A 25,491-nucleotide genomic window follows, 5' to 3' on the forward strand; every position below is an offset into this window, starting at 1 on the left:
GACAAATAAAACATCTATTGTTTTCATAAACTGGACCAGAGCTAGGTGTCCACTGTTTGAAGGCCTGTCCAGTCCAAAGTCTGTTCAAAGCTAAAGAACCATAAGAAGGGGAGGGAAGACTGGGGCCTTGAAGTTGCCCAGCAAGCGTTGGCACCTGGATAACAGCAGACTGAGCAAACTCAAAGCCAAACTCACAGTCAGAAGTTCAATTACAATATTTCTCAGTGTACTTTTCTACATAGAAATTAGCATATGCAAAAGTTATGCAAATACTTTTGCGTGGAGGGGGAAAATGTGCAATTCCTCTCTGTGAATGGTGGCCTTAAAGGCCCTATTAATGCAAGTGTTAAGAGGGCCTTTAAGGCCTCCATTGGTGGTGGGGGGAATGTGCAAGGCTGGGAAAATTGCGTATTCCCCTCCACACTAATAGTGGCTGCCATTTGTGCAGAGGGGGAAATACGCAATTTCCCCAGACTTTGGGAAACCATGCATTTCCAACCTCCCTCCACGTCAACGGGCCCCTTAAATGCCCTATTAGCACTTGCATATTAATCTGGGCTACCATTACACAGAGGGGGAAAGAGCACAATGTCAGAAGCCAGGGAAGACTCACACCTGAGTGCTCTCGGGGGCTTGTGAGCATTTGGGCATGGGTCTGTCCTAACGCCGGGCGCATCTGCTTGGGTCCATGAGGGCCAGACGCAGGGGCATCCACTGTCCTCGCAGACCCAAGCAGATGCTCATAACATCCCTAGGCAAAGCTGGTTTAGTTCCATAGCGTGGATAATTCCAGTGACGAAACGTGGTTGTCATAGAAATAGCTTTCTTTCAAAGAAAAGGTTGTGCAAAATCAAAAACCTGAAATTGCACCCTGGTGGGAATCTACACTGGTGTTATTCTAACGTTTTGAATGGGTTACTGTGACGCATAGTGTCACGTGACACTGGGTCTCCAACGTTGTAAATGAGTCATACTTACAGGTTCTATTTCTTAGTTCCAGCGTGGCTGCAGATTCATGTGCATCCTTACACTGGTAATTCTCCTCTCGCAACCCAGAGCTGCTGAGTTTGCTCCGCCCACTTCATGTTCTCCTTCCTTCGCCCCGTTTGCTATCTTATCTCTTACAGCAGATAAATCACACCAGCCTTATACTGTGCAATCACTGACAATTGTATGCAAAGGACTCAGAAGTTTTCCACCTTAGAATCTGCTCTTTTATTGTGAAGTACTCCCATGCATCCTGCCTTAAAATTTGAATCAAATTGGGTGATCGGTTGATTTTTTATGATTTTTTAAAAAACATTTCCCCCCTCTTTGAAAAGGAGCTGTAGCTCCCTGCAGGAAAATTAACAAGGGTCCGAAGTCCAAAACTCATGACCAGTGGGGCTTAAATGCGGCTGCTGCTAAAACTTTTCAATTCGGTCTCCCATCCCAACCCTGACCAGACCCAACGCAGCTTAGCTTCAGCAAAGTGGCTGGCTCCTGTGCATTGAGGCAATTCCCTGGGACTTATGTTAAGATGTTTTGGGAGGGAGGGAGTTTGTGTGTGCTTATGACTTGCCCTGCACTGCTGGCTAGGAATGAGGCAGGCAGTGGGCGGAGCAAACCCAGCAACGAAAGGATTTAACAATGTGCCCTGCAGTAATGTTACAGCTACAGAGTTCCGATACAGAGAACCACGTTAGAAAGGGACACTAGCAACGTTATAAGACTAGTGAAGATCCGGCCCTCATGTTCAACTTGATATTTAGATGACACTTTTTAAAAATGGATGGTTTACCAATAGCACTGGAGTGCTTCAAGTCAAACTGCAAGTGCTGGAAAATTTGGGAGCAGGTGAGTATGTTGCTGAAAATGTTATCAAAATGACACTTACTTCTTTATAAGTAACCCTATTAAAAAATGTATAGTTAAAAAGGAGATCCATGGATCTAGACAGAGTTCCCTAGCCATCTGTGCATGGAAATCAAACTGCTAAATTAATCATAAGAATTATTATTTATTGAACATCTAAAAAACCCCACCCTGGTTTCCTTTCTTTTTTCTTTACTAAAAATGTATTAGCTCACAAATATGTACCGTGATTTAATCTCATTGTCTTGGATCATAAATTAAGTTCTCTTAGGGTGTGATGCTATACACACTTACCTGGGAGTGAGTCCCATTGAACTCAGTGGTGCTAACCTCTGAGTAGACATGTACAGGATTGCCCTGTAAGAATGTCCTATATTTTTTGGTATACTTATGTCTGGTCTGTAAAGTTACCTAAGTGTGTATAATTGTTGTTTCTCCATTTGTACCATGCTAGAGACAAGTGCTTTATTTTTAGATCCAATAATATATCTATATTATTTATTACATACTTGGTTATTTTAAACACTTCACATATTGTGACAAACAGATTTCCTGCAACAGGCCAAGTCATATGAACAAAGCACTCTTTAAGAAGTACAGAACATAAGTAAAGAAGTAGAAGACACCCACTAAAAAGCTGCTGATGTCAAACAATTCTTTATTCTCCCTTTGCCCATATTTAAGTGATACATTCTTTGCTACCGAAAAAGGAGGGAAAAAAGGAAAGTGGTGGTGATGGGAATCCATATTGCTAAATGGTTGTGTGAAACCTTAGAAGAGCTGGTCACATCACAAATCTTACAAACATCTACGTGCTTTTGGCTTTGTGATTATACCACATAGTGAAATACAGAGAAACAACCAGTTTGGGAAGATAATGCCTTCTGCTCAAAGACAGCTCGTGACAGTTTTGGTGTTGGAGGCAGAAAATCCAAATGGCTCCTGTCCAATCTTTGTTGGTGATGAAAAAAATATAATAATTGCCAATATGCTCCCATTGAATAGTACCCCAAATCGGCCACCTGAATCAAGCTACCGCACTCTGCTGAATAGTAGGGCTGTTATTGTTCCTCTTGAAACATTTCCATGAAAAGATTTAAATTGTATATGCAAAATTTGAATGGATTTCAGGATTGATGTTATACACCTTGTCTAAGAGATGTCCAGTCACGCCCTCCATGTTGTGATGATAGTTACTAGTAAGGTCTCGAATCTTTACTGCAGTTTCGTCCTCTACCTTCAATGATAGGTTACCTTGAGAGCCCATTACCTAGAGAGGCAAAACAAGTCATATCCTGTGAGCAAAACAGAAATGCACATGCATGGTTACATTAGCTGTGATGCCTTTTAAGACCTCTTTTCTGCCCTAACGGTTGCTATACAAGGTGGATGGATCAATCCATCTGTTTCTAGACCATGTCAGTTTCAAATGTGTTCATTCATTAGTCTGATCCATCCTGTTTCCACATCAGTCTGTTTTTTTTAATTAAAAAAACCTCATGAAAATTCACATTATTTTTGAATTGTTTTTCATAAAACACGCATTTTACTCTAAAATATGCATATTTGTATGCCTTTTTTAAAATCGTAAATACACATTTTTGCATGCATTTCGTTACATCTGTAAAGAAAAGAACTGTGTCACAAAATCTGGAGAATTCTGGAAAAACTGAAGCACAGCTGTGTTCCAATGTGCACATTTTTCCAGGAAGTGCAAATCAGGTTCATTCGCTTAAAAATGCAGACTGAACAAAATCTTCAAACATAGGGCCATTTCAGATTATAGCATCTGAGTGGAGCAAGATTCTCAGGAGGTTTTAATGATTCACTTTTAGATATAGCGAAAATTAACTTGCAGAAACAAGGCAAAACAACATGAAAACAAATGTTATGGAGAGCATTTGTAGTGACATTTTCATTCTTCACAATATGAATACATGTTAATTCACCCCTTTTATATAAACAAACAGTTCTGTGCCTTTGGTATGCATGCCTAGCCCATTTAATTTTTTATAACAATATTTATATATTACATGTTTATCCTGTGCTTCCTGTGTGCCGCTCAAGACGGTGTACATCATTCTTTCCCCCATTCCATGTTATTCTCATTTCAGCCTTGGGAGGCAGGCTAAGTTGAGAAATGGTGACCGCTCAATTACGGCTAGCAAGCTTCATGGCTAAGGGGAATTTGACCCTGTACTTCCTCTTTCCATGTTCCCAGGTTTCCTCGAATGGGGAGAGATGTACATTTTTTTTTCGTTTGTGGATTCCACACATATCTCCTCTAGAACAAGTTGGTTGGGTTTGCATTTTAAGCCGAACATACCTAGTTTTGGACATTGGAACCAACATGTGAATTGAAACTCAGTTATCCTTAGAAATGCATACACGTTTGTGTTTTGCACCATACAGGAACTGTGCTGAAGCTAACCAAATGGGTGTTTGGTCAGTGCCTGGATGGGAGACTCCCTGGGAACCCCATACATATAGTCACAACCCTTCCAGAGGAAATAAGGGATTAAAACAAAATAAATGGCACATCTCATGTTGGTGGTCCATCGCTGGGAAATCTAGTTCTTTTTTGGCTCGATGAAGTTCCGTGGCATGTACAACATGCTTTGCCTCTGCAAACCAAGCTGCAGGCTGTTCTCCAAACTGCAGGAACATGTTTGCACATTTCTGCAGTTCTGTTATTTGTGCAAAGGAAGTCCAGGTGACCAACCTAGGAAAGCTTGTTGAAGTCCACTCCCCGAATGGATTTCTTCGACATCCCTAACTGGTGACTTGTGTTGTACGATAACAATGGCAACCCTGCCCACTGTTCTGGAATACTTCCTGTGCCATGGTGGCTTGGAGTGCAGGGGAAACAGAATGTGTGTGTTGCGGTGGAGAGGCATCACATTATTAGTGCTGTGCCAACATTTTGTCCATGCAGCACCCATACTAAACATTAATTCGCCTGGGCAGCAGGTACAAGGATGGGGTCTCATGAGTATTTGTTTTAATCTGACTAAATACTTGACAAGTTGTGGTGGAAACAATATAGACTACCCATTCAAGGAAATCTTATTTCTACATGAGCCAGATATTTGAGAAAGGTGATATTCTAAACAGATGCACGCATTCCAAAGCGGTGGCTCCTTGCCTTTGGTTTGCTGCTTCCTTTAGGCACATCACCCCTCTCCAACATAAATGCTACTTCCACGGCAGAAATCTAAATAAAATACTGGGGTATAGTAACGGATTGCTGCTAAATATGTATGCAGCTCTCTTCATTTGTTTCACAACTCGTTTGTCTTCTGTTTTTGCAAAGAAGGTTTTCAAGGTCCAGTCATGACCAGTAAGAACAATGGTGAATTTCCAGGAATTCATCAGTGACCTTATTATGACGTGTAAAACAGTGGCCTCATTTGAACATAATGCTAAACTGTGTGTTAAACAGCAAGCGTCTGCTCTCCGTTCCTCTTCTCCCTGCCACCCTCTCCTTTTTCAGTGTGGCTACATTTGCTTTCATTTTCAACTAACTGCACTGCAGTTAGTTTGTCCGTGGGCTTGTCTATACGGCTAGTTTACCCCGACCTAAATGCGCATATTCACATTTCGGGACACATGATGCAGCTGGCCATTCGCTGTAGTACTGGGTTTTAATGCGACAATGCGCATATTTGCATTCGCAATTTACCGCGATTTTTAGATCACGTCCGAATTTGCACCGCGTTACGGTTATGTGTCTTTGGGAGAGTTAAATCGCATTTTGACATGTGAGCCGAGCTTTGAGGTTATGACAATTTCCCGATTTCGCACCAATAGGCTGCCTCTTTCCTTCATGCCGTTTTTAGTTTGAAATCTCTGATTCTGCGGAGCTCCACAGAGAAAACTCCTTAAAACAATTTTATTTCTTTATTTATTGCATTTCCATACCGCCCAATAGCTGAAGCACTCTGGGCTGTTCACAAAAACAAAGAGCAAGAGGAAGGAGACGTGTTCTGCTGCCTCGTTCCTTTCCCTCTGCTGCCTTGTTCCTCCCCTCCCCCGGTTTGTCAGTTATATGAATCTGCAGAGCTCTGTATATAAAATTTATAGCTTCGCTCCTCTCTTCTGTAGCTTTGTATGTGCAAATGTGCATATATGTGCATGTGTGCATTTATTACTACAGTACAAAAAAATTATTCAGGACATAGATCAGTGTTGCTGCTGCAGTGTGACACTCTTTACTTACATTCGACTCAATGAAAAATTGGGTTTATATTTAACGAGGAGCAATCCCATTGTCCTATAGACGGGGGCCATGTTTGGACTTAAGACAAAATCATGGTTAGTTGATGCTTCTGATCAACTCGTGTCTGTGGCAGAGGAGGGAATGGGTGGGATTAGTGCACAAGCCCAATATGTTTGTTCCCATGGTGCTTAATTAGGGGTGGAGAACTTTGGGCCGGGGGACAAATCTAGCCCCCGTGGGGTCCCTACCACCTCATTCAGGTTCCCCAGATAGCCACCCCCTTCTGCTGGCTCCACCCCATTTCCCTCAACCACTAATCATTTGGTGGTTTCCCAGACTTTGTGCAATTTTCCCTCATTACAAAGGTTGAAATGCCTCTCCCAAAGGTTTCTTGCCGGAAACAAGAGATCTAAGCAACAATATACTGGTATGTTTTGTAATTTTGGCCTACCCCTTTTGCCCAGCTACCTTTTGCCCTGTCCCTTTGGCTTTCAGCCCTGCCCATCACTGGAATGCAGTCCTCAGAGGTCCCCAGTACCATCTCCATTTAGCATGATTTCAGGGTGAAGTATAAAGTGTTGGTTATCACCTTTAAAGCCCTACATGGTTTGGGTCCAGGCTACCTGCGAGATCGCCTTCTCCTGTACAATCTGCCCCACACACTCAGGTCCTCTGGGAAGAATTTCCTTCAGCCAGCCAAAATTAGGCTGACAGGTATTACCCAGAGGACCTTTTCTTCTGCTGCTCTCAGCCTGTGGAATGGCCTGCCGGAGGTGATTCATCAACTTCACAGTCTTTTGGCATTTAAGAAAGCTATAAAGACTGATCTCTTCTGGCAGGCCAATCCAGTGGAATTTTAGGATGCCTTTAGTATGCTTTTAGTATGTTTTTAGGATGTTTTAACAATGTATACTATGTTTTTATTCAGTATTTTATACTTATTGTTGTTCCCCGCCTCGATCCAAACAGAGAGGTGGGTAAGAAATAAACAACTTCTTCTTCTTCTTCTTCTTCTTCTTCTTCTTCTTCTTCTTCTTCTTCTTCTTCTTCTTCTTCTCCAAATGCAGCAAGTGTGCAGGTTCAGCTATACCTACGAACAGTGCTTATTTTCCAGTTTCAGATGAGGGTGGAAGAAGAGTTACAGCAGTTGTGATAACTGCCCTTCAACGTTTTCGAAATTAAATTATGGCAACGAAAGACAACAAAAATATCGCCCAGATCCAGCAAGGGAACTCCATGTCACAAGGCTCATCTGAGCCTCACCCACTAGAACTGGCAGATTGCAACTTCTGATGTGCACAGGGACGTGCTTCTCGATTTGCCACGGATAGTTGTTAAGCACAACCCGTTGTCTGCAACAGGAGCTGAATTGGGCCAGTGTAATTTCAGAAAACTGGTCGTTCCAAGTAACTTGTAGGTATTTTTGTTTCAATGATTTATATTAAAGGCAGCGACGTTAGTCACTCAGGTCAAACAGTTCTCCCCCTTCCATATATATATATATATATATATATATATATATATATATATATATGAAGGGAATTTGTGCTTCTGGCACACATTCCTAGTATATGGGTTATTTTACTGAGAGCAGTCTGTGTAGGACCAGTCATGCAAGTTAGTGTTCAAGTGTTTGAGGCCATTCATGGACCTTTCAGGTCATATCACTTTATGCTAGGGTGACCATATGGAAAGGAGGAAAGGGCTCCTGTATCTTTAACAGTTGTATTGAAAAGGGAATTTCTGCAGGTGTCATTTGTATATATGGAGAACCTGGTGAAATTTCATCCCAACAGCTGCAGATGTTGTGATGAAGAGGAAATTTCACCAGGTTCTCCATATATACAAATGACACCTGCTGAAATTTCCTTTTCTATGCAACTGTTAAAGATACAGGAGCCCTGTCCTCCTTTCCATATGGTCACCCTACTTTATGCCTGGAGTCTCCAGTGTGATGCCAGCAGGCACCAATGTGCTCATGGACACCTCTTTTGGCACCTGCCAGGCTCCCTGTCTCTCCTGATTTTTAGTTTATTCTAAAGATATTTTTTTAAAGAAATGCATCTTGTTTTTAACTAAGAGGGTGGCATACTGTAAAGCAAATTGCTGCCCTCTAGTACCATCTTTATATGGGTACAAAAGAGTGTTTTTCATGCTTTGGAGCTCAGACGCCACTTCTGCCTTCTATTGAGGTTCATGGACAAGTTACTTTTCTTTTACTTTTGGGAAATGAATGTTTTGTGGTCGGCCATTTTAGGAACAGGCTAGCTTCCCAAGAGTGCCCATGACAACCTCTCAGAACTTTAAATGTGCCCAGTGACTCAAGCAGGATGCCCACCCCCGTGTTATGTCTTGTGAGTGGGTATGCTTACCACCTCCACCAACACATGGAGAGAATCTGTGTTTGTATGAGTGGGAGTTGGACATTTGACAGGGAAGGACTGTGGGAATTAGGCCTACACCCAGAGATCCATGCACTACATGTTACCTGTCAGGCTCCCCCCAGAGTCCTCATCATCAGAGGACGAATGGGAACGGCAAGCTCCAGCAGATCCTGGGGAAGGGACTAGCAGCAAAGTAGGACAAGACCCCTTACTTCAGGGGGCAGGCAATCCCATCCAGTTCTCTATGTGTTTGAACTCCCTGGTGAACCTTGGCCCCTTGGACTGCAATCCCAACTCTGCCTGCATCTTGAAGCCCTACACCAGGACTGCATCTTTCAGCTCTGCCGGCATCCCAGGCAACTGAGGAATCCCAGCTGGAGTTTCTCTGGCTTGGCCACCGCACTTGATAAGGGCAGCCATAAATCTCTGCCTTTAGCTGGCCAACGCGGATGTTACCTGTTCATTCCACATCACACAGAAACATTCCTCAGTCACGTAACTCTGTGAAGCAGCCCTTTGATCAGAGATAGGCAACCTGGTGCCCTTCCAGATGTTTTGAATTACAACTCCCATCAGTCCCAGGCAGCATAAACTCTGTAAAGTGATTATGGAAGTTGTAGTCCAAAACATTTTGAGGACCCCAGACAGGGAAAGGCTGGTTTATCCAATCTCCCCTTTGTATCCTGACTTACATCGGACTGATTGTGCCTGAAATCCTTTTCCCTCTGGAGCCTGTAATGGTCTATCTCTGCTGTGGCTTCTTCCTTGGCTTGCTTCAGTCTCTTTCCCTTTCCTGAAAAATAAGTAAATATTGTGAGTTAATATTATTTGTACCTAGCATTTATTTCATATGTAGAAATCCTCAAACCTGGGGCTGAGGCAGGGCATGGATAACACCTTCCATTGTTATTTTCAGGCACTGAATATTCTTTATTAAAATGTATTTATTAATTAAAACATTTGTATTCCCCCCATATCACTAGGATCTCGAGGCGGCGTACAGCTAACATAATACAAACAACATAAAACAATAAATATATACAGCTAAAAACAAATCAAACCATTAATCAAGCTAAAACCAGTATAGAATTTTAAAGCAGGAAAAACTAATTAAAACAGTTAAGACAATTTGCAAGATGGGGAATTCAGCCATCAAAGGCGTTGTGAAAAAGCCATGTCTTACTTGGCGCTGAAATGAAGCCAGTGCTGGTGCCAGTTGGGCCTCCAAGGAGAGGGCATTAAACAGCCGGGGTGTCACAACAGAGAAAGCCCTCTCCCACATCCTACCATAACATATGTCTTGCGTTGATATGTCTCGCGTTGGTGGGATGTGGAGGAGAGCTCCTCCAACGGATCTCAAGTCTTGGGCAGGCATATATAGGGAGAGGCGCTTCTTCAAGTACCGAAGTCCCAAGCCATTTAAGGCGTTCAATGTCATTACCAACACCTTGAATTGTGACTGGAAGCATATAGGCAGCCTGTGCAATTCCTTTAAGACTGGTGTTATATGGTCTTTGTGGGATGTACCAGTCAGTAGTATAGCTGTTGCATTTTGCACTAGCTGCAACTTCTGAGTTGTCTTCAAGGGCAGTCCCACGTAGAGTGTATTGCAGTAGTCTAACTGGGACGTTACCAGTGCATTAGTTTTCTGCTGTTCCCTTATTCAGGCCCACATTAAGAGTTCCACCAAGAAGCTGAATATAACCATATGATTAAACCTGTTAAGTTACTGACAGCTCATGGAGCCTGAATTTAAGAGTCAGAATTCAACAGACCACACCACCTCTCCCCTACAAATAATATTTGCTTCCATTGTAGAGATTAGAAATTATTCCCTTCCCCATTGGTTTCTTAGGGCACTGTCACCAAGTCCCCCTGTTGTTTGGCTTCTGTGTGGCATTCTGGGGAAAAGGAATGGATCCTGAGTGCTCATGCCTTGTGCAGAATGTCTCATGTGGTTGGGAAACATGTACATACAAGCCAGGCTTGCCAGCATTTGATTTAAAAACTACTGCTCTCATGAGCTGAACTGTGGTGGATCAGGGGAAGAACCTGGTTAAGCAGGAGGTTGGATGATGGGTCGTGAATGCAGTTGATGGCTCATGAATCTGATCGATCATGAATAGCTCTGGTGCTGGTGGAAAGATTTTTATTATTTGTTGATCTTGTTAAAAAAGTTTTTTTTTTTAAAAAAAATGTTTTAATAATATTCAGATCAAGATCAACAAATAATAAAAATCTTTCCACTGGCACCAGAGACCGTCTCCGATCATGAATAGTGCTAGGGTAAAGTTTCAGACTGATTAGGGCAAGGCCTGGCAAGCCATGGCTAGAAACTGGCAGTAGTGGTCATGCGTGGGATCAACATCTAGAAATACATTCACCCAGTTCTATCATTTATTGGTTTTTACATACTTGTTAATGGTTCCCAGGGTTCTTTTGCTGAAGGAACCAATGGTTGAAGGGTAACCCTACTGTGCTGATAACTGTGCTAAAATAAGGGTAAGCAACCTAGTGCCCTCCAGAGGTTTTGGACTACAACTCCCACAACTCCTGACCAATGGCCATGCTGATGGAGGCTTATCGGAGCTGTATTCCAAAGCATCTGGAAAACACTAACCAGGTGTGCTTCCAGTTTAGGGCTCACCCCTGTCCTAAACGGTTCAGGCTGTACTCTTGATCTATTGGCCACAATGAGAGGATGGATGGATTTCATGCACAGAGTATAGGCTCACGGGGATTCATATGCACCAAACATGTATGATGTTCAATATGTGGTGAGAACGTGCACAAGTCTGGGGTCCCAGCATACGTCGAGTCCACATATCAGGGAGCATGAGTCTATGTACTCTACAGCATCCATTACATTAGTTGAACTGTGTGAATCTTTCTTTTTCTTTTTAAATAGTTCAGTATTTGTTACATGAAGCCAGTGCAAAGGAATCTTATTTGTATTTAATGTGTGGGGTGGGTGGGTGGGTGAGGAGGATTTACGTCTCTCTCTCTTTATGAGTCTGCATTTTTTCCCAGTGTGCATTAACTTGGGGGCAAGCACAATTGCTTCCATTGTCACACAGTCTGTCCTCTTCCGCTGTTCCCCCATTTGCTGGCTACAGGAAGGAAACTCCTATTGATTTTACTGGGTGTTTTGACTCCGTGATCAGCACCATCTTATTTACTAGCTCTCACATCAACAACCAAATGTTTCCAGGCTTGCTAACTGAAAGGCACTGGGCATCGTCATGACTCATTCTTTGGTGCAACCCTGGATGCTAATGCTTTCAGCTTTAAATCAAACTCTTCTTTTTTCCTTTCTCTGTCTCTCCGCTCCCCCTAATACTTGCAACAGCCAGAGAACAGATTTAGTTGCCGTTGATAAGAAAAGACATTATTCTGCAAGATTTGCCATATTGGTTAGCTGCCAGGGACCCTTCAGTCCGTACCAACTGGATTCCATTTAATGCTGGCAGATTTCCAAGGCACTATAAAGATAAAGCTCAGCCATTAACTGCGTTGCAACATTTACATTTTATTGGGTTCCCCCTCCCTTTCCCCACTCCCTAAATGCAAAGGTGGGTGAGGACATCAGAGCAGATTTCTAGCCCTAATACATTGTCGACATGAAAGTGAAGATAAAACCAAGAACTGGCAACACAAATAATAACAAGAAATATCAGGCAAGCGACTATAATCTTTAGGGAGCACTAAAAACAAAGCCCTCAATTTTTGGAAAGTCCCAGTTAAGTGCCAATATTCCCAAGTGAAATGTACGCATTTATGTATTTGGATTTGTCATCCTACTGGAGACTGAAAACTTAAAATAAATCCAATGACTTTGCTGGACCTATGTTCTGCCTGCACTGCTGCGAAGGGATCACTGTCTCATTCTTGACAGTCAGCCCAGCAGGGAAGCTCTTACGTGTGGAACAAGATCATCTCCTCCCATAACTGCACAACCTTAAGCTTATGTTCAGAGGTCTTTTTTAGGATGCCCCCGTCAAATGAGTTGAGGCGGGTGGCTACCAAGGAAAGGGTCTTTTCAGTGTTGGCACCCCATTTGTGGAATGTCCTCCCCAGATAGGCTCGCCTACCTATCTTGTATTTTCAGTGCAAAGGTTTTCCCAGGCTTTTTAGACTTCATATTTCTCTCTCTCTCTCTCTCTCTCTCTCTCTCTCTCTCTCTCTCTCTCTCTCTCTCTCTCTGTGTGTGTGTGTGTGTTTTTCATTTTGCTTTTTTTATTCTAGTTTTATTCTGTTTTATTCCCCCCCCCAATTATTTATATTATGTTTTTTATGATGCAATTCTGATTCATGATTTTTAGGCTTGTTTTCTGAACTGCTCAGGTAGCTTTGGATATGGGGCGGCATCATGATGTCATAAATGTATAAGAGTGTTATGCAGTGGCCTGAGATTACGAGAGTGTGGTGAGCTGGATGTCCGCATCTTAAAACTTTTTAGTGAAAGCTATGAGGTAGGGAAAGGGAACATGTGGAGCTCCAGATATTGTTGGACTACAACTCCCATCAGCCCTACACAGCAAAGACAATGGTGAGGACTGAGGGGACTTGCAGTCCAATGAAATCTGGAAGGCTGCATGTTCCTCATTCCTGCTGACAAGGTATGATGATCCCTTTAAGAATATTTGTACTGAGTGGAAAAACTAGCTGAGAGGAAGAAGTGTGACAAGGAGAGGAGCCAGCAAAGGAAACTGGAATGATCTCCAATCTGAAGTCTCCTAATGTGACGACTTAATAGGTTTGGACTGAATGATCTGTTGGTGGTTCTTTCCAGCATTGTGGCATTCTTGATTGTAAAACTGGGGCCTGCCAAACTGGTCAAACCAGTAGGACAGCTGGAGGCGAACTTGATGGCCCTGGAAAAACAGGCAAGTATTTTCCCTTTGTTAAAAAGATTAGCTGGCTTTAACATTTGCCCTTGACTTTCCTGGAAAGGGGCACATTTTCTTCTTTCACATTCTAACCATCTCTCCTAAGGTGGGGGGAGAGGCAGCCAAAATTGGATGGGGGACCCTTGGTGGGCTGAATGTGGCCACACCACCTGGCATCAAAGGGTATGACCACTGGCCTGATGCCATTTGGTGCAGCAAAACAATAATCTTCCCAGTGTGTCCGCTGGGTCGTCTCCAAAACCTGGTGGACCCATAGGCAGTGATTCTACTTTGCCTGCCTGTGCTCTTTCCAACTGGAAGAGGACAAAGGGCAGATGAAACTTGAGGTCCCTGGAGGACCCGCCAGAAGACTAGTCATTGGAGAAGGCTTGTGCACACCAAAGCTACTTTGCCTCCCTGTGCCTTCTCCCATTGGAGAGGGAATGTCGGGCAGGCAAAGCTGCTGCAGCTGAGCCAGTGGCTGGAGGACCACTCCTCCAGCCGCTGGTTCAGCCCATGAGTGAAGCATCTGGGACTGAGCTGCTCCTCCCACTCCTGGCTGAGTGCCAAATGCTTTGCCCACTGATATCCCCTGCTGACATTGGTGATAACCATGGGGATTCCTCCAGGGAAGCTGGATCAAACCTGCAGACCAGAGGTTGCCCTCCCCTGCGGAATGTGGTAATCTAGGCCTGTGTCTTTACGGTGGCACTTTGACGCTACGAGGCGCCTTGTACCCACACTTGCGTTCCTTCATGGCATCTGCAAATTTTCATGGCAAGTGCAAATTTTCTGGCCCCGTGCCTCTGGAAAGGTAAAGAAAAAAATAAAAATGGGGGGAGAGGAGAGGAACTGGGCTGTTCCCCTCTTTTTAAAAATGTTTATAATCTGTATCTGTGAAGCTCCACAGATACAGATAATAAAAATAAAAATGAGGTGTGGGGAAGGAACGAGGCAGCCAAAGGAGGACGTGAGAGGGACTGGGCGAACCACGTCCCCTCCCTGTAGCTGCCCATTCCTCCCCACCCCCATTTCTTTTTCTTTTTATTATCTGTGTCTGCAGAGCTCTGCAGATATAGATAATACAAAAAAAATTAAAAAGGAGGGAAGGAACAGCCTGTTCCTTTCCTCCTCCTGTTTTTTAAAAAAAACTTTTCCAGAGGCGCAGGGCTGCCCATGGTGACCAATCAGGGGCGCCATGGCTCCACTGCCAAAAAAGTGGGGGTAAGTGCCCAAATTTTGGGAGCGGGGTTTCCAGGGTTTGCCCCTGGACGGCTTTGCAATGGCAGGTGCGTCAAGTAGATGATGTGCTGCTACCACGAAGCCACCCCCGGGGGAAACCCTTCGTGTAGACGTGTCCTGGGTTTGACAGAGAGAGTCAGCCTGTGGAAAGAAGAGACTGGGGATTTGAGGAGCTCTGAAGGTGCCGGCTGCTCCCACCCTAGACATTTGGTGGAGGAGCAGTGAACTTTGAGCACATCTGTTGGAGTGCTTTAATCTGTGAAAATGGAGGGGAGGGTTACGTATGTTGCCTTGGGTTCTTTGGAGGAAAAAAGGCGGGATATAAATGTAATAAATAAATAAATAAATTCTTTAAGTTACAAAGTTCTTGTAATGACTAGCTTGAATGGAAACTGTTGTGGAAAGGAGGAATGTGATAGTGCTGGTCTCTTAGGATAACCAATAGAATGGCCCTTCTTCTCAACTTTCCCTCTGCTGCACATAGGCTCTGTAAATGTTTTCGGGAACCCTACAAATGATCCTTGATCACATAGAGATACATAGAATATGTACAACTTCCATCTATATCTATATCTATATCTATATCTATATAGGCTCTGTTCTAAACCTGTAGGATCTACACAGGGAGGGTTGGAATGGCCACTGACATGACCCTTCCCACCTCATTTGATCCTATGTGCAACTGATGCTTAAAACCAGCTAATATTATATGGAAACCGAAAGGGGGTACAAACAGCACAGCACAGACCCACAGTCCCTAATGACAGCACAGCCTTATGGATTTGGGTTGTATAGATCAACTTACTATGGATGCTGTGATCTTAAAGAACACATAAGTGAGAAAACACAATCCCTCAGTAGTATATATTGATTTCTGGAAAGCCTTTGATTCTATGCTGCACTCCTGGCCACTTCAAATAGTTAGAGAGTACAAAGTAAATCCCACTGTAATTGTGCTGCAGGAAATTACAATGGCAATACGGAATGGGAATATTGTTATAGGACTACTATCTCACGTATTCGCTGAATCCTCAAGTAGTCTTGATAGCCTCATAACAACCACAAACATTTTAAGCAGAGCTAGAACATATCTGCACTCACAAAAATTAGATATCAAAACTGGCTTTCTATGCATTGATGAGGGTCGATCAAACTTTGTACTGAGATGAACCTATTCTAAAACTTTGAATAGAATAGAAATCCAAAAACCCTGAAACAAAAGTCAGAGAGAATATATTTGCCTTAGTTCATATTAAATACAATGCCCGCAGCTGCAGACATGATACACTAGTAGGAAAAGCAAACTGAAGCTGAATCCACACAAGATGGAGGTGTGTCAACCAGTTCTGGATGGGGTTACACTCCCCCTGAAAGACTGTGTTCACAGCCTGGGGGTGCTTCTGGATCCGTCACTCCAAATGACAGCCCAAATAGATGCAATGGCCAGGAGTTCCTACTATCAGCTTCAGCTGATATGCCAGCTGCGCCCCTTCCTAGAGTTGGAAGGCCTAAAGATGGTAGTGCATGTGCTGGTAACTTCGAGGCTCAACTTCTGCAATGTGCTGTGCATAAAGCTACCTTTGTGCCTAGTTTGGAAACTTCAACTAGTTCAAAATATGGCAGCCGGGTTGGTCACCAGTACACCTAGGGGTGACCATATTACACCAATTTTAAAACACTTCACTGGCTGCCCATTAGTTTTGGTCATTACCTTTAAAGCCCTACGTGATTTGGGTCCCAGGTTACCTGTGGGATCGCCTTCTCCTGTTCAATCTGCCCCGCACACTCAGGTCCTCTGGGAAGAATTTACTTCAGTCAGCAAAAACTAGGCTGACAACCATTACCCAGAGGACCTTCTCTTCTGCCGCTCCCAGACTGTGGAATGGCCTGCCGGGAGACATTCGCCAACTTAACAGTCTTTCTGAAATTAAAAAAGCCATGAACACTGATTTCTTCTGGCAGGCCTACCCAGTCGAATTTTAAGATGTCTGGCTGTTATTTTAATAACGTATTAGTTTTATTTGTTTTTATTCAGTATAATGTATTTTATAGTATTTTTGTATTTGATGTTGTTCCCCGCGTCGATCCAGGGAGAGGTGGGTAAGAAATTATTATTATTATTATTATTATTATTATTATTATTATTATTATTATTATTATTATTATTTGAACCATGGTTGACATTCCTTACCAAAAGAGGCATCATGGGATATCAGTATCCTGCCTGGCATAATTAAAAGGTTAGATTGAGCTTGGATGTGGCAAATGATGCTCTCAACATGTGCTGGAGCAACCACAAGACCTATTCCAAAATCTTAATCTTTTTAAAGCAGCATGTGCACTTCCTTTATCATTTAACTAACCTGTTAAAAATGGTCTCTAAGCAAAAATGATCAAAAATATCTTAGCAATATCAATCAACTCCTCTTTCATACCCCTCTAAAGCATCCTGTCTGTACTCTTCGAAATCTTGTATGTCCCCATAGGAACACAATCATGTTTCCAAGCCCAACACACTGAAATCATCTTGCGCACAGTGCTCTGTTGCTGTTTCTCATCTGTAAACATCTCATGAGAATGGTCCCTGATTTCCATAGCTTTTCCACTAGTGTAACTCTGGAGTCCCTTGGTTATAGTTAATGGGGTTCTGTGTCAAGAAGATCAGACACAGACCCCAGCTAAGCCACATTTAGCAAATGCTTATGTTTCAGACATGAGGCAATTGTTCATTTCTTTCTTCCTATTTTGTCTTATTTGCCATGCCATGCTGGATTGAATGTGGTTGCACCACACATGTGAATCTGTATCAGTCGTGACATAAGGCAATGCACCTCCGCTGGGCATGGCACAGTGGTGAACTCAAAGCTCTGAAAAAATGGATTTTTCTGGTGGATTTGTGGGCTTAGCTGGACCTAAGATTATCCCAAGCAAATGGAGGGGTCATCCCTGCCTGCTCCCAGGATCCTCTGTGTGTCATTTGGATGCACAGGGATGATCCCAGGACGATCCCAGGATATAGGCCTGGTCTAGCCATGGACTGAGACTCAAAGATGACTCTGGATACAACTGAGTGATCCAGCAGGAAATTATCTGCTCTGTGGGCAGCTCAGTCCCACATCAGGACCTGCATCTGAGTAGATTGAAGGAACGGTGGAACACCAAGCACACTGAAAACCTTTCGAGACCTCACGTCAATTTACCGGTCACTTATTTTGCTGGCTTTGTTTACTGCAAAGAGAGATCAAGTGTGATTATGGAAAGCCAGTCCCCAGAAAGAAAAAGAAAAAAAAAACACAATCTGGTAAGGAACCATCTGGGTTTATTGATGATCATTTCATCTTCTGGGATGTGTATTCTTTCCTCCTAACTCTTGTTATTTAATTGCGCTTGCCAGACTCTATATGTTATGGCAATCTCTTGAATTATGTACAGATGGGTAAAAACTATTTTAAAGGCTTATTTTTCCCCCTGCAAAGAGCCTGAAGAGCATGTTTTACCAGGGTTAATGTTGATTGAATATGACTGAGCAGCACTGGGTTCAGTGTCTGCTCTGAAGCCTCCAGCAGTTGCTGGCCTGGAAGTTAGCGGACTCACTGAAAATGCTTCAGGATGGCCTAAAATCCAATATTTAAATTTGGGTTTGGACAGTTCATCAGACCTCAACATCCTGCCCAATGTGAGGGTGTTTGACAATAGCCTTGTAGCTTCAACCATTTATAGGAAACTCCCTTAAAATGGGGAGACTTAAGTACTGGATTCTCAAGTGGTGGCAAGACTGATGAAAGTCAGTTAGGTGTAAAACCCCAACAGGAATATCACTTCCAAGGCTGTTTTCTAGGAATGGCAGAGAGATGTGAGAAATATCGGTAGTCTTATCATTGAAACATTTTTTCTTTTGCTTCCCTAGAAATTCCACAGAGCAAGGACCTCCAAATTCACCTCAGAAATTGAAGTCACATTTTGTGAGAACTCTACCCTGGTTTCCTCAATTTTGTATTGTTCTGTTGACATGCTGACTGGGGAGCAAGCCCCATTGAACACAGTGGGACTTACTTCTGAATAAACAAACCTAGGTTTACACTGAAGGACTCCCAACAAGACAGCCAATGCTGTTGATAGATAGATTACACTAACAGCGTTTGTCTAACATGTTAAAGTCTTTTGTGAGTCTCAAGTAGGAATATGTGGAACATATCTGAGGAATTTCAGAGCCATTGGGTGCTTTTTGTTTGTCTCATAATTTCTTAGATGTTTTGTGTGAGTAGAACTGTCACATTCACTTTTGAAAATCTACTTTGGGCCTAATTTGTTGGCAGCAGTATCATTTTCTGAGTCCCATGCGGCAGGTTTCTGTGGATTTCAAATCACACTCTGTCTAGTTTCATTTGTACTGCTCCTTTAGGGTTCTTAATAGTTTCATTCAGTGTTGCCTGGCAGGCACCAGCATTGTTATCCCTTCAGTGCCAGGCAAAAACATTATTTTTTTTGCCCAGGCTTTTAAATGTATTTTTAATATGCTGTTATTTATTATATTTTATCCTGTTTTATAAACCAGATTTGTTGATGGGTGATATATAAAATCCCTGATTCCCCCCAATGTCTGATGCCCCACTGCCCACTCGTTTGCCCGTCCTCCCTCCACTCGCCATGCCCGCCCCGCTCGCCATGCCCATCCCCGTACGCCATGCCCGTCCCCGCTCGCCATGCCCGTCCCCATCCGCCATGCCCGTCCCCGCTCGCCATGCCCTGGCCCCGTTCTTCTTCCCCCCCGTCCACCATGTCTGATGCCCCCTCCACGCCCCACATCTGTGAACTCCCCACCCTGGCTCCGCTCTTCCCCCCCATCTCTCCTGCCGGGTCTGCTCTTTCCCCTGGCCGCCATCTCCCCCCCGTGAATCCCCCCCCCGGGCCCGATGGGCACAGCGCTCCTATGGAATGCTGTGCCCAGTGCGCGGCTTCTCCCGGCTACTCACAAGTAAGCGAGCAGCCGGGAAAAGCCACGGAAGTCGCTAGACCTTCCGCAGCCCTGGCATCAGCCCGGGGCTTCGGAAAAGCCGGGCCATAAGCGGATCCGGTTATCCTGGGTCAAGGGAGGACTTAGCCCGGCCTGACCCCGGGATCCCCTGTGCGTCATCTGGATGCACAGCAGAGAGCCCGGGCCTCACACCGGGCTAACTCCTCGTCTAGCAACGGCCTAAGTTAGGCCATGTTTAATTCAACAGGGCATCTTTAATTCAATTGGAGCCTCGGTGTGTGATATTTTTTAAAAAGTCCTCAACAGTATTAAGATGAATGATAAATCTTGTTATTAGCCATTCCACAATTGCAGCAATCCACAATCTCTACCACCCCAGACTTTGGCCTCTTGAAACTGCTTCTGTTTTTTAACCCTGCAAAATCAAGCAAGGTGTGCTTGACGGGCAGTGTGTATTACTTCATGTCATTGTAGCATGGCAGCCTCTTAGGTTTCCCATCATGCCATTGGTCCAGTCACACCAATGCCCTGCTGTTTCTCATTTCATTGTATTTGGACAACTGTGAGTAAATTGGCACCAGTCCTGAAACGTCGCGGATGGTTTCAACCACTGTCAATGTATGTGACTCAGGCTATGTTACACCTGATTGCATCTCATGACAGAATCTAGATCTAAACCTGCTGTTCCACTCAAGGCCAACCCAAAACTAATGGATGGTTTGGATCACATTAACCTTTATCCCCCACTTGCACATTAGGCGGCGCGCACAAGGGTCTGTTGTGCGGTCATTCAAGGACACAGCTGACAGCAGGGGTTGGAATACAGCAGGACTTGATGCAAACCAGATGTGTGGATCTCATCTCACAAGAGGTGGTGGCAGGGATGTAAATTTAGGTTCAGAGCCTTCTGAGCATAATAGGGCCGCAGGTGATGGTGACTGAGTAGGCCAAATTGCAGACCTATATGGCATACCTACCGAACAATAATAATGTAATTAACGCTTCCCTTATGACAGAATTTGAGAGTGGACAGGCATCCTTTTCTTTTCTACAAAGGACAGTCCTGTATTTGAAGCACTGCCCTGTTCAATTCCAGTTTAAAGCTAAAGAACCATAAGAGGTGTTGCCCATCAACATTTAGCACCTGAATTGCAGGCTGAACAGGCAGGCAAAGAGATCACTAAGGCAGAATCTACACTACTGCTGTAAAACAGCTTATAATGGTATTGACAACTGTTGGTGCCCAGGACACACTCCATATACCATTTCCAAAGTGGTATATCCAGCTTAGTGTAGATTGCGGCCCAGTCGCAATCTTCCACGCTATGGTGCGATGTACTGTATTTCTGTTTTAATTATAATAATTATTTCTAAATTTGCATCTCTATATATAAATTATCACATGCAAACTTTATGCAAAGCGCTGTCTCCTTTTTTATATATAGGGTAAGTATGGATGTATGAGAAATTCATTTAAGTTTGTATCTGATCAGGGTTTACTCCATTCACACCTTCCGGACGGAACATGGATTTGGACACCATCGAAGTCTGTATACTTCCAAGCTCGCAGACCAAAGAAAAAATAAAAATGCATTCCACAGCACGTGTAGATTTGAAAAATAAGCACAAATATGCTTTAATCAATGGGAGAAGAACCTGTACATTTCAAAGCTAAGAACATAAGACGTGCCATGCTGGCATCTAGTCCAGCACTCTGTTCACACAGTGGCCAACCAGCCATCGGCCAGGGACCAACAAAGCAGGACATAGTGCAACAGCACCCTCCCACCCATGTTCCCCAGCAACTGGTGCACACAGGCTTACTGTCTCGAATACTGGAGATAGCACACAAGGGCTAGTAGCCATTGATAGCCTTCACCTCCAGATGTGGACAATTAATGTGTACATTTGCAAAAATGCGCACAAAATATGGATTTTCATAGGAAAAAAAACGAGGCTCACAATTTGATACAGACTTGAAATGGAACAAGCATTGAGATGGAGTTCGGAGAACTTAAGTGAGAACAAGTTTTGCTGATTCACATAATGGCAAGTGGTATATAAATCTATTAAATAAATAAACAGCAGAGCCAGTTGGGAGGAGTGAGATTAAAGGGCTACAGCCAGTTCAGTTCACTGGGATGTCTTACTGTTCAAGTTTGAAGGCAGACTTCAAGTGATCACTGGGGAATTTGGCTGTGCTACTAGCCTTGCCCTTGAGGTTGCCCCTGAGTTTGCCTTGGCCCCACCATCCAACATCCATGTATTCACTGTGGATTTCTGCATCAGGAAAGTCTATGCACATAGAGAGCTAGGCTTTCCTCCTGCAGATATCCATGCACAACACATATATGTCAGGGAGTCGGGCCTGTTGTAGGGCCTCCTTCCTTGGTAGTCATATAAAGGGGGCTGCGGAGTGCTGTGAACGCATTGCCAGTTCTCCTTTTACCACACATCTTTCTCCAGCCCTACACAACTGCGAAAGTTAATAAAATAAAGGTAAAGGACTCTATTGCTTCTGATCATCTCTCTCTCTCTTTCTCCGTCACTCTTTCCCCTTTTGTTTGCACTCATTGGGCCTGTTCAGACAACACACTAAGCAATGGTTAGGCCGCCAACTCTTTTGCAGTTAATGGTTAGTGTTTAAACCACGGTTATATAGTCACCATGGTTAGGAATATCACACGACTCGCTAAGTCATGGTTCACAAAACATGCTAAGCCATACTGCTTAGCTCATAATGTTTAAGAGCAAAGAGCACCTTTTATCAGCTTAGGTTGATATACCAGCTACGCCCTTATCTGGACTGAGATAGCCTAGCTACAGTTATCCATGCTCTGATAACCTCTCGTTTGGATTACTGCAATGCGTTATATGTGGGGCTGCCTTTGAAAATAGTCCGGAAGCTTTAGCTGGTACAAAACAGGGCAGCCCATCTACTAACAGGGACTGGCCGGCGAGATCATATCAAGCCAGTCCTTTTACAACTTCATTGGCTGCCAGTCCAGGTCCGGGCCTGATTCAACGTGCTGGTATTAACATTCAAAGCCAAAACAGTTTGGGGCCAGGTTATTTGAAGGAACACCTCCTCCCATATGTGCCTGCCCGGACCTTAAGATCATCCTCAGGGGTCCTTCTCCGTGACCCCCTGCCAAAGGAAGTGAGGCAGGTGGCTACTAGGAGGAGGGCTTTCTCTGCTGTGGAACCCCGGTTGTGGAACGAGCTCCCCAGAGAGGTTCGCTTGGCGCCTACATTGTTTTCTTTCCGTCGCCAGCTGAAGACCTTTTTATTTTCTCAGTATTTTAACACCTAATTTAACTTAAATTTAAACTTTGCTGTTTTAATCTCATATTTTAACTTATATTAATTTTTGCTGTGTGGTTTTATTCTGGTTGTGCTTTTTATATTGTATTTTGTATGTGTGTTTTAAATTTGTTGGGTTTTTTTTATGCTTTTCATGCTTTTTAATTTTTGTGAACCGCCCAGAGAGCTTCGGCTATTGGGCGGTATAAAAATGTAATAAATAAATAAATAAATAAAAAAAAATAAAAACCCACCATGGCTTAACACGTTGTCTGAACAGGGCCTTTGTCTTAAAAAGAGACAAACCAGCACACGAAAGAACATGATGGAGGTGCCACCCATTTTAGGTTGGGGAAGGATCTACTTGTGCGCCCCAACTTACCAGCTGAAGAGCAATATTATAAGCTCTCCATTATCTCATCTACCTGTTGGTCTTTTTCTCCCATTCCAACTTTTCAAAGAGGTTTTAGACATGCCTTTTCTTGCATCCTCCCTCAGAGCAAATAAGCAGCAATCAGTGAAGCATATAAGGTTTTTTTTTTTAAAGGGATGGAGTTACACAACAGTCTGTTCCCATGAAAACGAAGGTCGTGTTTTCGGTTGAACGTGCCAGGAACTCGTCTGTTCAGAAACAGCAAGCGCGCTGTTTTGCATTACAACTGAATCCTGCTGATGGCTGGACACGGAGCAGGGTGAACTGCCACAGACTGGCACAGATTGTCCTAGAACTGGTGCACATGGAAGTAGGTTTAGTTTATGTCAGGGGGTTGCAGATTACTATGGAAAAGCCCAGTCCACGAGGGCCGCTGACAGAAGGAGAAAGTGTCACAGAAGCAATGGACTGTACGAACTCCACTAAAGTTGTGTCAAAATCTCTCAAACGTCATCCCCAACCGCAAAAGAGGCTTCTGTTTTCTATCCCATTCTCAAAGCATTTTAGAATGTCTTTTGGATTTCTTTTGGGGGTGTTTCTGGCCAAGGATACTCTGTATTTTCTTCTTTCCCATCTAGTGAGACTATTTTGGAGGGGGAGGGAAAAAGGCTGGAGAAGGATCAGTATATCTTGTATCCTGGCTTCTCTGGTCTCGTCCCTGTCCACCGGAACACCTCATTTTCCCCATCCTGACCTTGGAGAGGCAGCCAGTTCAGTTCTCTCTGTGCTGGCTGCAAGGTGTCAGAGGTCAGATCTACAGCTCTCGCTTCCGAGATCAGTGTCTCCAACCCCAGAAGGGGTTTTCTGAGTCATCCTATGGTAGGGTGACCATATTTGGGAAACCCAAAAAGAGGACACCTAGTGTGTGTGTGGGGAAGCAGCTTTCTGAGTCCTGCAGAAAGTACTTTATTCCCCCGCCACCTTAACGAACCCGATTGGAGTGGAGGAGGGGAAAGGATTTCATTCTGCACCACCACCATCCACTCCAATTGGGGCCTTTTCTATAATGTCCACGAATGACCCACTTTCCCCTTTAAGACCTCAATTGGAGCTCAGGGTGGGGGAATGATGTGCCTCAATAAAGCATGTCATTCCCTCCTGCCATGCTAATGGCAGCCTTAAAGAGGAAGGTGTGTCATTCCAGGACATTATTGAAAATGATAGAAAATCCCCCCTGACACCATGGAAAGAACAAAAACCAGGACAAATCCGGGGAAATCCTGACAGTTGGTCACCCTGTCCTATGGTCCCTGGGATGCTCGCCCAGGGACCATAAGATTGCTCTCTCCATTAATCATTTGAAATAATTTATGTCAAGATATATTGGGCATTATTCAAGTGAGCCATTGTGCAAGTGGGGGGCACTGCCAATAGCATTCTGCAAGTTGTGCTCACTACCTGCACAACGGGGATTAAGCGCTTCCTGTAGGAACTGGAAATGAGTGGAAACACTCCTTTCTGGAATGAGGCAGGTCAGCAGAGCTCACAAAAGGAAGTCCTAAATTCCAGTTGTGCAAACCGTGAGCCCAGCTTTCAAAATGGCCTGCTTGGATACTGCCCACTCTTAAGTTTATTTAGTTAGTGCTTCTGTTTGTGTAAATGGCTTCTTTATAATTGAAGTAAAATGTAAAAAACAAAGAAAAAGAAGAAAAAAAGAAAGGAAAGAAGTCCAGCGCTTTTCTAATGAGCATTTAACAAAGAAATACAGTCAGCCCAGCAACTTACTTTTTTTGGCTTCTTCAAGCTTGTCCTTGGCACGTTTTTCGGCATGCAAAAGCTGCTGGATTCCCTGAGACTGGCTAGTCATTTTGCCTCCTTGAGTTTAGGGAGTCTTTGCAGGGACGGAGCAGGAGGAAGATGGCTTTATGCTGCTACTGCTATCAACATTTCTTCATTGCTTGTCTTGTTGTGTCAACATTAAGGACACACACTTTGTTCTATCCCAGCCTGCTGAAGCAAGATCAAGTTTCTGGAAAGGAAAACAAAAAGTGGATGCAAGGAAGGTGGGCAGACGCATTTGAGGAGGATGTTCTCTTTTCCTCTGGTTTATACAGGGTTACTAAAATGTTTTGAAAATATGGCAGCTCCATTCATCTAAAACAGGTATTTTCTTAGAGAAAAAAATTATCAGACAAATGGAGCAAATTCCATTTGTAGCATCCCATATTTGCTGCTTGCTTTGTATCTCTCTT

The 25,491-nt window shown here is 43.7% G+C and overlaps 1 protein-coding gene across 1 annotated transcript; it reads right to left on the minus strand.

The window, feature by feature from the left end:
* Nucleotides 1-2,905: 2,905 nt before the first annotated feature.
* Nucleotides 2,906-25,106, minus strand: ATP6V1G3 (ATPase H+ transporting V1 subunit G3). Its single transcript, XM_063117410.1, has 3 exons — nucleotides 25,025-25,106; nucleotides 9,150-9,250; nucleotides 2,906-3,124 (listed from the first exon to the last, which is right to left on the minus strand). Exons 1-3 carry the CDS (start codon nucleotides 25,104-25,106, stop codon nucleotides 2,951-2,953), a joined length of 357 nt encoding a protein of 118 aa, XP_062973480.1. The 3' UTR covers nucleotides 2,906-2,950.
* Nucleotides 25,107-25,491: the final 385 nt, after the last annotated feature.

Source organism: Elgaria multicarinata, chromosome 1, assembly GCF_023053635.1.
Source record: "Elgaria multicarinata webbii isolate HBS135686 ecotype San Diego chromosome 1, rElgMul1.1.pri, whole genome shotgun sequence".
NCBI lineage: Eukaryota > Metazoa > Chordata > Lepidosauria > Squamata > Anguidae > Elgaria > Elgaria multicarinata.